Source organism: Etheostoma spectabile, chromosome 3 (genome assembly GCF_008692095.1).
Source record: "Etheostoma spectabile isolate EspeVRDwgs_2016 chromosome 3, UIUC_Espe_1.0, whole genome shotgun sequence".
Taxonomy (NCBI): Eukaryota; Metazoa; Chordata; class Actinopteri; order Perciformes; family Percidae; genus Etheostoma; species Etheostoma spectabile.
Genome location: NC_045735.1, coordinates 14,181,575 through 14,195,956, shown reverse-complemented (window position 1 = coordinate 14,195,956; position 14,382 = coordinate 14,181,575). Strand labels below are relative to the sequence as shown.

Sequence of the window (14,382 nt, the reverse complement as noted above, 5' to 3'; positions counted from 1 at the left end):
CGCAGGAATTTCCTGTGCCTAGGAATAATTTGGATGTGAAAGCAAACCTCTTTTAAGATCTACAGACGTAAACCATTCGTGGTGGTGCACACATGCCTGATGGTTAGCATGTGCAAAGGGCGCTCTGTGACAACACAGTTGTCTCCAACACACCCACGAGGCGGGGGTGAGGCAAACTGGAATGTGTAACCCCGTGTTATTAGCTTTGACATCCGTGAGTCCATGTGTGTCAAGCCAATCCATGCTGCGCTGCACTCTGAGAGCGGGTTCGCGCATGTCTGAGTGTTGCTCACCGACATGGCAAGCAAGGAGTGCAGAGCCCATCTCGCCGCTGAGTGAGACGAGTGATCTTGTTGCCCGGCCCATGGTAGGGCTCCTCCACAAACGGCCGAATCTCCGTAAAGCCCGGCCAGAGTGAGGCCCGTGAAGAGGGCGGCTCCTGAGCACAGACATCCCCACTCAAAAGACCACAAGCGGGGGCTGGCAGCGTTATGCCTCCCAGCTCTGCCGCCTTTTTGATGACCTCCAGCAGATCCGCAAAAAGAGCCCTAGCGGTGGGAGTTGGAGCCGACTGAGGCACTGGGGAAGGCCGCTCAAGCGGTGCCCCTGGCCGTTTAGGAGACGGGGGGAGCTGCAGTGGGAGGGCGTCGATCGCCGTCTCGAGGCCCAATCCTCCCAGAGGAAAAGGAGGGAAAGCTGATAAGGGAGGCGCTGTCCGAGAAAACTAAGCCATCAGACTTGGGCTCATCGACTACGCCGTCCTCCAGCGGTTCCAGGGTGTTTCCGGATTCCCGTCTGTCTGCCCAGCTGCCATCCCCTTCCCCTCTAGCCTGGCAAACCAGAAAAGCTTCCAAGCTTCCAGAGCCTGGCCGGCGTGAACAGCGCCGAGGCAGACCGCGAAGGGATGGAGTTCCGGCGGCACAATGTAGCCGTTCCGGCAGGAGGGGCAGACGCGAGTAGCGGTGGAAATTTTGTCTTCATACTGCTTACTTGAAGAAAAAGTGGGAGATGAGCAATGGATCCGCTCTGTTTGTATACAGTATCTGCGGACGTAGTTGAGGCCCGTGCTGAAGGGATGAACCTAGTTGCGTAGCTCTTAGAGGGCGAAGGACAACATTTTTATTAACATGGGGTAATAGGTGGATTAATACTGGGATGTCTACACAACTGTGTGAGTTGATTGACTTCAAAAAGTTCACCACTTAAACCAAAGTTTAAACACCTGTTGATGTCTGTTGCCTGTTTAGGTTTCTCTCCTGGAACACGTCGAGCACATTCTGCACTCACAGCGGCGTCTTCTGTTTACATACAGTATCTGTGCTCATCATCATATGTACATTGTTTGTACTGGTGTTATTGTTGAATACATTGTGAATACATATTTCTAAAATTGTATGATGTTTTTGTTGAGTTACTATTGCACAAAACATTTTCTGACCTTTTCAAATCCCTTCACAAATAACCCCTATTAGAAAGAAGACGAAAACTAATAGAAACTAAACTAAACATTTAAAAAAAATAAAAACTAAACTAGCAAACCCACTTTGAAAACTAATTAAAATTAACTGAATTTGAAAACGTCAAAACAAAATAAAAATAAAAACTGATAAAAAATGCAAAACAATAATAACAATGGTTTGGTACTGTCAATTTGTTTTGTCATGGTCAAAAACATCGTGGCAGAGAATCGTGATATCAATTCTAAGAAAAAAAAATTGTGATTCGTATTTTTCCCTGAATTGAGCAGGCCTAGTTTGATGCGCAGGGGTCAGAGTTAATTGGGTGTTCTGAGTGCAGTGGTGCCGTGTGGACTCAGACCAGGCATGAAGAAAAGACTCACCAAACCACACGCACGCATATTGTTTGTGTACCTACTTGTCTGGCTTTTTGTCTCCCTCCACCTCTGCTTTATCTCTCTGAACTCTCTTTCACCCGCCTCTCTCTATCTCCATCTCCTTGCTTCATCTGTTGACTTCACTGAATTAGTGTGTAATAGAATTATTCACATGTGTACTTAGCTGGATGTATGTCTTCATTCTGCACTGGATGTCTTTTGCTCCCTAAACAGTTCTCTGTCTCCTTGCCATTTAGTTTTCCTTCTTCCTACTCTTGTTTCAGTTTGCCTGTGGATACAATACATCTATCATTCACCCTGGTCTTTTCTGCCCTACGTGCGTGTGCGTTTACACTGAGGTATATCAACAAACTTGGCTTTGGCACAGTTATTGTACACTTTATTTTCAAAACATTCCGTAATAAGCAGAGCGGTCAGCAGTAATCATCATGCGTTCTCTGTATTTGCTTTGTTGTTTTCCTGTAATGTCAATCTGCAGCCATACCCCCATTCTGCCCTTCACAAACACTTAACTGAATTTACACATTTCAAAGTCAAAGTCAAAGTACTTTTATTGGTCTCCCTAAGGAGAAATTTGCATTGGACACTGAGCAACTTAGCTGCAAGAGTTACAGATACGACAAGCACAGGGTTAAAACAATTAAAAAACAAATATACAATTAACATATGGGCTACTCGAGGGCCTGTGCAAATAGCAGATTTACGATTTCCTATACTAAATAAGATAAAAGCCATATTTCAAAGACAAACCCAATTTCATTCATTCATCACAGTCACAGATATACCTTAGAAATATTCATAGTCATACTTTCATCTCTGCTCATTAATGAGCTTTACTGCGACAGGGACAAATGAGTGCTTATACATTTCTGACAATATCAACTAAAACATTCAATGCGTCATAAAATAGACTATGGCAAAACTGTATTTACAGGTGAATATTGTAGTCTGGATCAACGGAAGTACGTTTCCAGGATAAAGCCTGACATCTGGTGCGTGTCCCACCGAATGTCCCTCATCTTCCGCTCTCTGTATGTTGCTGTTTTCAAAATCCCTTCACCTTGGGAAACAACAACAAACTTCGAGCTAGCAATTTACAAGCTGAAATAGGCAAGTTTTGTAGACAATTTGGATCACCCAGTAAGGCAGGCCTGCTTGTGTCTTTTGGGGAATGATTGTAAAGACTTACAAAAAATAAGTTTACAGTATTTACTATCTAACTGGGACGTTTTGGGACCAATTGGTGAAGATTGATAGGGACAAAGTATGCACGGTGATACAATGTTAAGAGCAAATCATGTTTAACCATGTATACAGCTAATTTAAATATCCGCGTTAGGGGTGCAAGATAAAGCAACTCAATATCGTTATCGCAATATACCGAAAGTGTGCGATATTTAGTTTATTTTGTGGAGCGACGCGTCCCGTCCGCTAGCTGTGTGGCTTAATTGTGTTTGATTGAGAGCTTGCTTGAAATGCTATAATGATCATTTCATTGGCCAGTTGCCGTGCCCCCGTAAGTTTTGTAATATTAAATATGTTTAAAATATCAAAACTAATATTATGGCAATATTCATGATTGATATTGCAATATTAAATTTTGTCAATATCGTGCAACCCTATCTCACGTTACTGTATTGTGTGAACAGTTAACATAATTCAATATTGCATGTAGCGTTTTCTTTTATGTTGTGCAAATGCTCCCACAAAACTGGCTGCTTCCTGAGACCATTTTGCAGAGCAACCATCGCTGCGTCTGGAGTTCAGCACCGTCCACAACGATTGTGATTGGATAAAAGAAATGCAAACAACCCACAGTTTTTTTTTTTCTCCTATTATAGAGTCTGTGTGGTGTAACCAGATCTCACCCCACAGCGCTGTGGAGATAGGTCTGGGAATTGAAGACTGAAGTGGGCACGGAGTGGACGCTGTAAATATACAGTGGTGTGAAAAAGTGTTTGCCCCCTTGCTCATTTCCTGTTCCTTTGCATGTTTGTCACACTTAAGTGTTTCGGAACATCACCAATTTAAACAATAGTCAAGGACAACACAAGTAACACACAAAAGCAATTTGTATGAGGTGTTTATTATTAAAGGTGAAAAAAAATCCAAACCATCATGGCCCTGTGTGAAAAAGTGATTGCCCCCCTTGTTAAAACATACTATAACTGGGTTGTCCACACCTGATTTCAATTTCTCTAGCCACACCCAGGCCTGATTATTGCCACACCTGTTCACATTCAAGGCATCACTTAAATAGGAGCTGCTTGACACAGTAAGGTCCACCAGAAGATCCTTAAAAGCTACCACATCAGGCCAGACCCAAGAAATTCAGGAACATTGAGAAAGAAAGAATTGAGATCTATCATTCTGGAAAGGGTTATAAAGCCATTTCCAAAGCTTTGGGAATCCAGCGAACCACGTGAGAGCCATTATCCACAAATGGCGAAGACATGGACAGTGGTGACCTTCCCGAGTGGCAGGCCGCCCAAAATTACCCCAAGAGCGCAGCGACGACTCATCCAAGAGGTCACAAAGACCCCACAACAACGTCCAAAGAACTGCAGGCCTCACTTGCCTCAGTTACAGCGTTCATGCCTCCACCATCAGAAAGACTGGGCAAAATGGCCTGCATGGCAGGTTCCAAGAAAACCACTGCTGAGCAAAAAGAACATCAAAGCTCGTCCATATTTCTCCACAACACATCTTGATGATCCCCAAGAGTTTTGGGACAACATTCTGTGACCGATGAGAACAAAGTGAACTCTTGGAAGGTGTGTGTCCAAGTATATCTGGCGTAGAAGGAACACTGCATTTCATAAAAGAACATTATACCAACAGTAATATGGTGGTGGTAGTGTGATGGTCTGGGCTGTTTTGTAGACAGCAGAATTCATAGTTCCTTTTATCTATGAAAAAGGAACTATTTTTCATATATGAATATCTATGAATTAGGAACTATGAATTCTGCTGTCTACCAAGAGATCCTGAAGGAGATTTCCGACCATCTGTTTTGTGTTACTCAAGCTGAAACGACTTGGGTTCTGCAGCAGACAATGATCCTAAACACACCAGCAAGTCCACCACCGAATGGCTGAAGAAAACAAAATGAAAGACTTTGGAGTGGCCTAGCCAAAGTCCTGACCTGAATCCTATTGAGATGTTGTGGTATGACCTTAAAAAGGCCGTTCATGCTCGAAAACCCTCTAATGTAACTGAAATAGGACAATTCTGAAAGATGATTGGGCCAAAATTCCTCCAGGACGCTGTAAAAGCCTCATTGCACGTTATCGCAAACGCTTGTGTGCAGTTGTTGCTGCTAAGGGTGGCCCAACCAGTTATTAGGTTTAGGGGGCAATCACTTTTTCACACAGGGCCATGATGGTTTGGATTTTTTTTCACCTTTTAATAATAAACACCTTCATTTACAAATTGCATTTTGTGTTTACTTGTGTTGTCCTTGACTATTGTTTAAATTGGTTTGATGTTCCGAAACACTTAAGTGTGACAAACATGCAAAGGAACAGGAAATGAGGAAGGGGCCAAACACTTTTTCACACCACTGTATGTGTTGATCACATGTAGCTTTAGCTGTCAGTTAAATTGAGTAGAAGTATAAAGATACATAAAATGGAAATACAGAAGTAAAGTAAGTAGTCTAGCAGGATCTTTTCTGATTCCTGTTCATCTTATGAGTATTAGTATCTGACCAGTGTACCTCTTAAACAGAACCATAACATCGCTCCAATGATGTCCTTGATTAAAATAATGAAGAGGTTAGATCAGGTGATCCCCTGCGCCACATTCATATGTTGAATATGGTATTGTTTTTTGTCTACATTTCCTTGTTCTTGGTGAGAGGTCTGTGAAGGGGGGAATGGCATTCCATTTGAGCGCTTTAAATTTCTTTTGTTACAAAGTCTGGCAGGCTGTGAAGCCCTCTAAAATGTGTAAGGGCTAAGTAATAAAAATGGAATTGATTAAAACCATAGCAACCAGTGAGCATAGTGCTCAAATACAGTTCACACGGGGATATTGTTGTACATGTCCAAATTTGGATTTAGAGGTAGTAAAATAATATTTCTTAAACAAGTAGGTTGGAAGCCAAAATGGGACATTGAGAGTTATAATAATATCTGGCCCCAGGACATTTAATTTCACTTAATTTGGGTCTTTCTGAAATGGTGACTTTTCAGTGTGTCTGTCGGTATCGTTAATAAACAAATGTCAGCATGCTAACATGCCAAACTAAGATTGTAAACTTGGTAAACTTTATACCCGCTTATCTGCACCATGTCAGTATTGCCAGAGCATGTTAACATACTGATGTTAGCACTGTTATGCCTAAACACAGACTCTGGCTGTAGACCCTTAGTCATGTTATTACGAGTTTTATTATTATTATTTTTATTGAGCATTTGTCGATTCAAATCTGAATGAACACTTCAGATAACACATTTTTAGTGCATATTTTGTACTGTTACACCCAAGGGAGCTGTACAGCCAAATGTAGAGTAAAGTTGGTGATCATTCTCTTAAACAAAGCCCTCAGGGAACAATGGAAAGATGGTGTTGCAGATTGAGTTTCCACCCTTCTGGACTGATTTCTAAAGGGAGTTAAAATCAGCTGGGACAGACAACCACCCTTGGTCCATTTCTCATTTATTCTTCCTTCTTTGCGTTTCTCATCCGCCAATGCCCTGTCCTTCTTTGTTGTTGTTAAGATATATTCCCCTTGGCAATTGTAACTGTAGTAACAGCTGTACTCGAGGGATGCAGGGCTCTTTTTACATGGGGTGTATGTACATTGCCATCTACTCCTGTGAAGCTGACCCAGGCAGTGTTTCATTATTACCCTATATCAACAAGTATGGCTGTATAAACAATGATGTCCTCCTAGAGTTATAGAAATGTATACTGTGTGCACGTGGTCTTTAAAAATGCACCTGCTGCAGACCGTGTGTGTGTGTGTGTGTGTGTGTGTGTGTGTGTGTGTGTGTGTGTGTGTGTGTGTGTGTGTGTGTGTGTGTGTGTGTGTGTGTGTGTGTGTGTGTGTGTGTGTGTGTGTGTGTGTGTGTGTGTGTGTGTGTGTGTGTGTGTGTGTGTGTGTGTGTGTGTGTGTGTGTGTGTGTGTGTGTGTGTAATTGTGTTTTCCATTTTAGGTCCAGTAATGACTCATCTGTGGTCAATAGCCTGTCTCTTCATTCTCTTCAAACTTTCTATTTGTCTTTCTCTCTCACACACACACGCACTCTTTCTCTGCTTTCTGATACTTTCTGACCAACTGATGTTGAATTGTTTACACGTCAGTAGCCGTGTGTGTGATCCTGCACACACTAATGAGTGTGTGCAGCACACACACACTAATGAGTGTGTGCAGGATCCCTCAACACTTGTATTAACACACATCCTCCTATTTTATTTGTCCTGTTTGCACATCAGATTAAGTATGGATGTTGAATTTTGTACTCGTCTTTGACCGGAGGTTGTTTTTTTTTTTGTTTCAAACCCACCTTTGCTACAAAAAAGCTACAAACGCTGCAGCTCCCCTGAACAACACCACAGTACTTCACTGTGAATTTATTTTATTAAAATCTAATGGATTCTCCTACTTCATAGCTTGCATCGGATAGAGCTCTGAAAGGTTTTGCAACATCAGTGCAATAGCAGGAGCTACGAGTGGTAATCAAAATAAATCTGGTTTAGTCTATGATCCAGTTAAGTTAGCTGTGTACATTTTCTTAATTGCCTAAAAATGAACACTCTGTCTCTCTTTCTGTCTCTCTTTATCACAGTGTCGGATGGTGTGTAAGGACGTGTCGGCCGAGACCATGTATGACGTTCTCCATGACATTGAATACAGAAAGAAATGGGACACAAACGTCATTGAGACCTTCGATATCGGGAAACTTACCGTCAATGCGGATGTTGGTTACTACTCATGTATGTTACACACTCAAGTGTAAACAAGCGTTCATTTGTCACTAATATGGTTTGGGGGTGTAAAGGGAAGCAGATACACATAGTGCACATTGATCTACAGGACAATGTTTTGTTGATCAGATTTATATTGTGTGTTAACAGGGAAGTGTCCAAGTCCTCTTCGGAACCGCGATGTCATCACTCTTCGCTCCTGGCTGGCGATGGGGAAAGATTACATCATCATGAACTACTCTGTCAAACATGCCGTGAGTTCACAAACACACACACACACACACACACACACACACACACACACACCATACACACATACACACTCAGGGCTTATACATGCTCATGGGGCCCTGCTGATTCCCCCTTGATATAACTCTGTGCACATGCTCAAGGTGGATTGTAAAACCAATGGCCTGTTTTTGAAATAGTGCACATTTGTTAAGCCGACATGAACGTTCATCCAAGCTTACCACCCCTAACTTAAGGGGTTGTTCTGTATGAAAGAAATCCGTGTGTGTGTGTGTGTGTGTGTGTGTGGTGTGTGTGTGTGTGGTGTGTGTGTGTGTGTTGTGTGGTTGTGTGTTTGTGTTGTGTTGTGTGTGTGTTGTTTGTGTGTGTGTGTGTGTGTGTGTGTGTGTGTGTGTGTGTGTGTGTGTGTGTGTGTGTGTTTTAAACAACCACTGCATCCAGAAACGAAAGCGTTTGGCATCTTTCAAGAGAGCAACCCATACCTCCAGCCCTTGTTGCTTTTACCTTGGAAAAGCAATGGCACTTCTTCGGTTCAAGTGTTGGGTAGTTAATTTGATTCAGTTAAATACATTGTGTTTTAAGTTCAGCTCCCAGTCGTGCTCATTAGGAACCTGAGTAATTTGAAGGCCAAAGTTCCAGTAAAACAAACTGATTAAAGAATGCTGAGACCTACGTGAGTGAGTTTCGGTTTGGATGTATTTTGTATTTCTCGTTCAACAGGAAGAAGAGGACAAAACCCTTCATGTGTAATAGCCTGGACTTCTCTCTAGAGCTGCAACAAGCGATCAGTTTCGTATTCGATTAATCTGTCTGGTTTATAAAATTTCAGAAAATAGTAAAAAATGCCTTTTCCCAACAGCTTATGTTGTCTGAACCAAAATATATTCAGTTTACTATAACATAAGACAAGGAAAAGCAAAACATCCTCTCAATTGAGGAGCTGGAACCAGATAACGTTTGGCAAAAACATTGCTGATAAATTGATTATCAAAATAGTTGCTGATTCATTTTCTGACAATCAACTACTTAGTTTTCTAAGGAGGTTTTTAACTTGTACCTCCTGCAATCTGTCTTCCTGTCTTGTTTCTTTTTCTTCTATGTTGCGTTTCTGTCTGTCCCTTGGTCTCTCTTTCCCTGTGTTTCTGAATTTCGCCTCACCAATATGTTTACAAAAGGATAAGACGTTTCATGTGACACTTAGCTGTTGACTTCCTCCTCCTCTTCCGCATTCCTGCATTAATACGTGTGTGTGTGTGTGTGTGTGTGTGTGTGTGTGTGTGTGTGTGTGTGTGTGTGTGTGTGTGTGTGTGTGTGTGTGTGTGTGTGTGTGTGTGTGTGTGTGTGTGTGTGTGTGTGTGTGTGTGTGTGTGTTTAGCCAAGGTCACTCTGTTGGAGCCATAACAACACTTTGTTCTGTTTATATACCACGTTGGTAACGTTAATTAATCTGCAGTTTTATGTGTGAGCACTGGGTGGAGCATTGCCTGGGAAGGCATAAAGGTAATCAGCCACAGATACACAGGTGTGTGGAAAAATGGGGAAAGCATACAGCTTTTCTCTGTCAGTCGTGTCATGTTTTTTTTTTTAAATTTGATTTATTTAATTTATCAAGAATGCCTTACACATGAAAAGACATCAAATACAACCTAGGATAAAAACACAAAGTCCAAGATTTATTTCCATTGTGGTCCTCAACATATCAAGACAAGAAAAGACTTGAATTGTTTGACAAGAATGGAACTAAACCTGAAGTGAAATGAAATGAAATAAAATGGACTAATGCTTGTACGACAGAGAGCAGGCTGTTAAGGAAAATAAATGGTTAACAGCACTGAAATTCACAAATTGTGGACTTTTATTATTGGCACCATTATTGGTCCAAACAAGTTCTCCCCTGATCCCACCTCATTGGCCTAATGTAGGAGTTGATAAAGCCTCTACACACTCTGTAGAGTTTGAGAGCTTGGCTTGTGGAGTGCAGTTTAAGGGGGTCCTTAGTGGAGTGATGAGTTTTCATGTCCACCGTCAGTTCTTTTATACTGTATTTGACATTACACTCGTCTGCTCGCTTTCCCATGATAACAACTGCATTTTCACTAATTCATTTGAAACTGCCCTGTTTATATAAAAAAAATCCCCCTCTCACCCCTTGTGGGGTGGTATGTGTCATCCTCAAGCTCGGGTTCTCTACCAGAGGCCTGGGAGTTTGAGGGTTCTGCGCAGTATCTTAGCTGTTCCTAGGACTGCACTCTTCTGGAAAGGGACCTTTGATGTTTTACCTGGAATCCGCTGTAGCCACTCTCCCAGTTTGGGGGTCACAGCCCCCAGTGCTCCGATTACCACTGGCACCACTGTTGCTCTTACTTTCCACCTCTTTTCTAGCTCCTCTTTCAGCCCTTGGTATTTCTCAAGCTTCTCGTGTTCCTTCTTCTCGATGTTGCTGTCGCTTGGGATTGCCACATCTATCACTCATGCCTTCTTCTGCTGTTTGTCGATCAACACAACGTCTGGTTGGTTAGCCATCACCAGTTTGTCAGTCTGGATCTTGGACGTCCAACCGGATCTTAGCTCGGTCATTCTCGATTACCTTAGGAGGTGTCTTCCATTTTGACCTTGGGACTTCCGCCCATACTCTGGCAGATGTTCCTATACACTATACAGCTACTGGTTATGGCGTTCCATGTACGCACTTCCTGCCTGCATCTTACACCCTGCTGTTATGTGCTGTACTGTCTCAGGGGCATCCTTGCACACGTCTGCACCTGGGGTCCTGCCTGGTGTGGTAGACCCGGCCTCTTATCTTGTACTGAGTGCCTGTTCTTTGCTGCCTGTAGTGCCTCTGTGCTGTCCGTCAGTCCATCCTTTTCCAGACACTGGTAGGATTTCTTGAATATCAGCCACTTCGTGTTTGTGTGTGTGTTGTGTGTGTGTGTGTTTGTGTGGTGTGTGTGTGTGTGTGTGGGTGTGTGTGGGGTTGTGTGTGTGTGTGTGTGTGTGTGTGTGTGTGTGTGTGTGTGTGTGTGTGTGTGTGTGTGTGTGTGTGTGTGTGTGTGTGTGTTGTCCCAGTATTTCCCTGAAACCGGCAGAGGTTTCTTTCAATTAGAACAGGCTAACCAGTGCTGTACTTTATCATCATAATATAATCTTGACATAGTCAGAGGAGCCACAGTGAATAGTGGGCCTTTGCTGCTTCTATTCACAGAGTAGTGTGGACTGGTTTGCATCAGAAAGATGACTGTGAAATAGAACATCAGATTGAATAGCGGCAGAAAAACACGACACAAGAAAAGCCCCCCTGAGTCCTAGTGCTTACTCTGCACAAAGTATATTGACCATTTGACAGACCTTTTTTTTTTTTTTAGTGGCGCATGTGTGGGCAATTTACATAATAGATTAATTAAATCTGGAGCTACCAAAAATTATTGAAGATTTCACGGGGTTCCTTGTCCTGTTCAAGGTTGGTACATGCACTGAAGAAGGATGTTATTTTCAATAAGAAGCTGCGTATATGTATGTGTTGTCTCTACAGAAATACCCTCCTAAAAAGGACAAGGTGCGAGCTGTGTCCATTCAGACTGGGTACATGATCCAGGGCCAGGGACCAACCAACTACTGTATTCTGACTTACATGGCCCATGTAGATCCACGAGGTAACACGCACGCACGCACACACGCAAAGGCAATCAACATAAAAAACACACAAGGACTAACATATATAGAATTACACAAACAAGACTGAAGCACACACACACAGACCGGTGGTTAATGCAGGCTCAAAGTTCTAATGAATCATTCATTCCCCTGCCTTTATGTCAAAAGGAGTCGCCATAGTTACCATATGAAGGGCAGAGTATTTCACTGCTGCCTCGCTCTATCGCTCCTCTCTCTCTTCTCTCTTTTTCTATTCACTGATCCAATTCTCCCTTTAATTCACTTATTTACTGTCACACTCTTGCATGCAAGTGGTTATTGTGTAAATGTCTTTAATCACTGGTTTGTAATGTGTTGCAGTGAGTAGCAAGTTACAAAGCTCCACTTTGATCCTGGATGACATGACATGTAATAGATCAAACTTTAATTTATTCCTTTGTTCACTCTGTTTCTCTTTGCAGGTTCGTTACCCAAGTGGGTTGTCAACAAATCTTCCCACTTCCTTGCTCCTCATGTAAGTCATTTGCAGATTAACAGAGATTCTTTATTATTGGCATGTCTAATACTGGCAGTGCATTTAAAGTGCTCATATTATGCTCATTTCCAGGTTCATAATTGTATTTAGAAGTCATCAGAATAGATTTACATGGTTTAATTTTCAAAAAACACCATCATTTTGTTGTACTGCACATTGCTGCAGCTCCTCTTTTTACCCTGTGTGTTGTCTGTTAGAGTGAGGTAACTGTTCCATCTTTGTTGGGAGTCACACATGCACCGTAGCTAGGTAAACACTGCTGGCTAATCAGAAGCAGAGTATAAGGGTGCGCCACGCTAGCAGCTAGGTGAGCGTTATAACGTGTGTTACACGGAAGTAAAGACTGGACTATAATACAGCTGTTTGGAGCAGTTTATGAACAGTGTTTTCTGTTGGAGATGGTAAGTCCTTTTTGGGGTGGAGTTTGGGCTTTTCACTTTGGGAGTCTACTATATGTACAAAAAAGAGATATAACACAAAAAAGGAAGGGCAAAACGCCAAAAAGCCTAATATAACATTTAAAATACAATAATTTCCTTTCCTTGCTGAAGTTGTTGATAATCAACACCGAACTATGAAAATATGTGGATATGTTGTCTTACTTGTGTGTTCTTAATCAATTCTTTTTTTTTCAGGCAATGAAGAAGATAAACAAAGCCTGTTTGAAGTATCCAGAGTGGAAGCAGAGACACAACCCTGGCTTCAAGCCCTGGCTCTACCCTGAACAGACTACATTACCCAGCATCCCGCTCTCTGAGCTCAGCATCCAGCATGCTGAGAGCCTGGAGAATATTGATGAGAGCTCCCTGGCTGAGACCCAGGAGAGAGAAGATAGCGACTAACACACACACTCACACATACAGTCATGTATTCATACACGCACACACACAAACAGTAATGCAGGGTAACATGCATGCCTGATACACATCCATAATTACCCTTATGTTTATGTGATTCTATACGTTAGTATGTGTCTATGCACATGCAGTTGCATATGCAGGCATACTAAAAGGCACATGTGTGTGCAAGCATTCATGCACACTGACAAACTCATACTTGACCAAATCCATCTTATACTCACATACATAATGTATAAACACATTAGATGCACTCACAGATACACACCCACCCACTCACAAGGGGCACTGAAAAACAACTTATTTTTTACAACTCACATTCATTGTAATCAGAGAAGTTGCTGTTAATGGGATTTTTTTTTCTTTTCTTTTTCATGCCCTTTCAAGGGATATCAAAGTTTTCCAATCGGGACCTATGCAGATTACTGAAAATATATTTTGCTATAATAATTTACTGTTGAAATGTTATCCGAGTAACCTGACAGTGGACATCTAGCTCTCATTCAAAATATGGATAAAAATGGATTTCAAAATGATTCTCTTTTATGCGCCTTTTATGAATACAATCAATCTAGTTGGAAATAACCTCAGTGCAACCCCTAATAGTGACGTATACTGCAAGTACATAAGTGTGTACACATATGGACATGCCCTATTCATTCATACTACATTCGTTCACTCAGACATGTATAAACACTCAGTGTCTTTGCCCATGTTTTTTTTTCTATCACTCAGTATGTGTCTCCGTCACATTTTGTAAGCACATGATTAATATGCAGGTGTGCAGAAGGCAGCTGGAACCCCCCAACCTGCAACCCTCTTATACACACACAAACACACATACAGATTTTACACACTAACTGTCTTGTCCTCTAATTGAGAGATGTATGAATGTATGTAGAGTTTAAAAATTAAATACATATTCCTACAAAGGTTTTCAAATTTCACCTGTGAGCTGAGTCATTGTTGTCTGAGTGTATTATACGTGTGAGTGCCTTTTCCTCAGGTTGATGTCCAATGCCGCAGGTGTGCATGATGCTAAAATAGGCCTAGATGGTTCATATTAAAATATGTTTATGATTGAACTGCTATTATTAGACATTCTTTCAGTGACACACACACACACACACACCAATCCATTGATTTTAAAACTGCAGTGCCATGATTAGAACAGAGAACCACCATGAACTATAACCTTAGGATAAACCTCTTTTAACTGACTGGAAAGTGTGCATGCCTGCATGTTTGTTTGCATGCACCCATTTATGTGTGCACAGTGGCCTAGATCAAAATTATCAATC

General features: G+C 41.9%; 1 protein-coding gene across 3 annotated transcripts in view; it reads left to right on the top strand.

The window, feature by feature from the left end:
* Window positions 1-14,028, top strand: part of stard10 (StAR related lipid transfer domain containing 10) — a 21,830-nt gene extending 7,802 nt beyond the window's left edge. For all 3 annotated transcript variants that reach the window (XM_032510049.1, XM_032510047.1, XM_032510048.1), the window contains exons 3-7: window positions 7,651-7,798; window positions 7,940-8,043; window positions 11,568-11,688; window positions 12,151-12,203; window positions 12,860-14,028. In XM_032510049.1, coding sequence (XP_032365940.1) covers window positions 7,651-7,798; window positions 7,940-8,043; window positions 11,568-11,688; window positions 12,151-12,203; window positions 12,860-13,066 — 633 coding nt within the window. In that variant the 3' untranslated portion in view covers window positions 13,067-14,028. The remainder of the gene's footprint in view (window positions 1-7,650; window positions 7,799-7,939; window positions 8,044-11,567; window positions 11,689-12,150; window positions 12,204-12,859) is intronic.
* The last annotated feature ends 354 nt before the right edge of the window (window positions 14,029-14,382 follow it).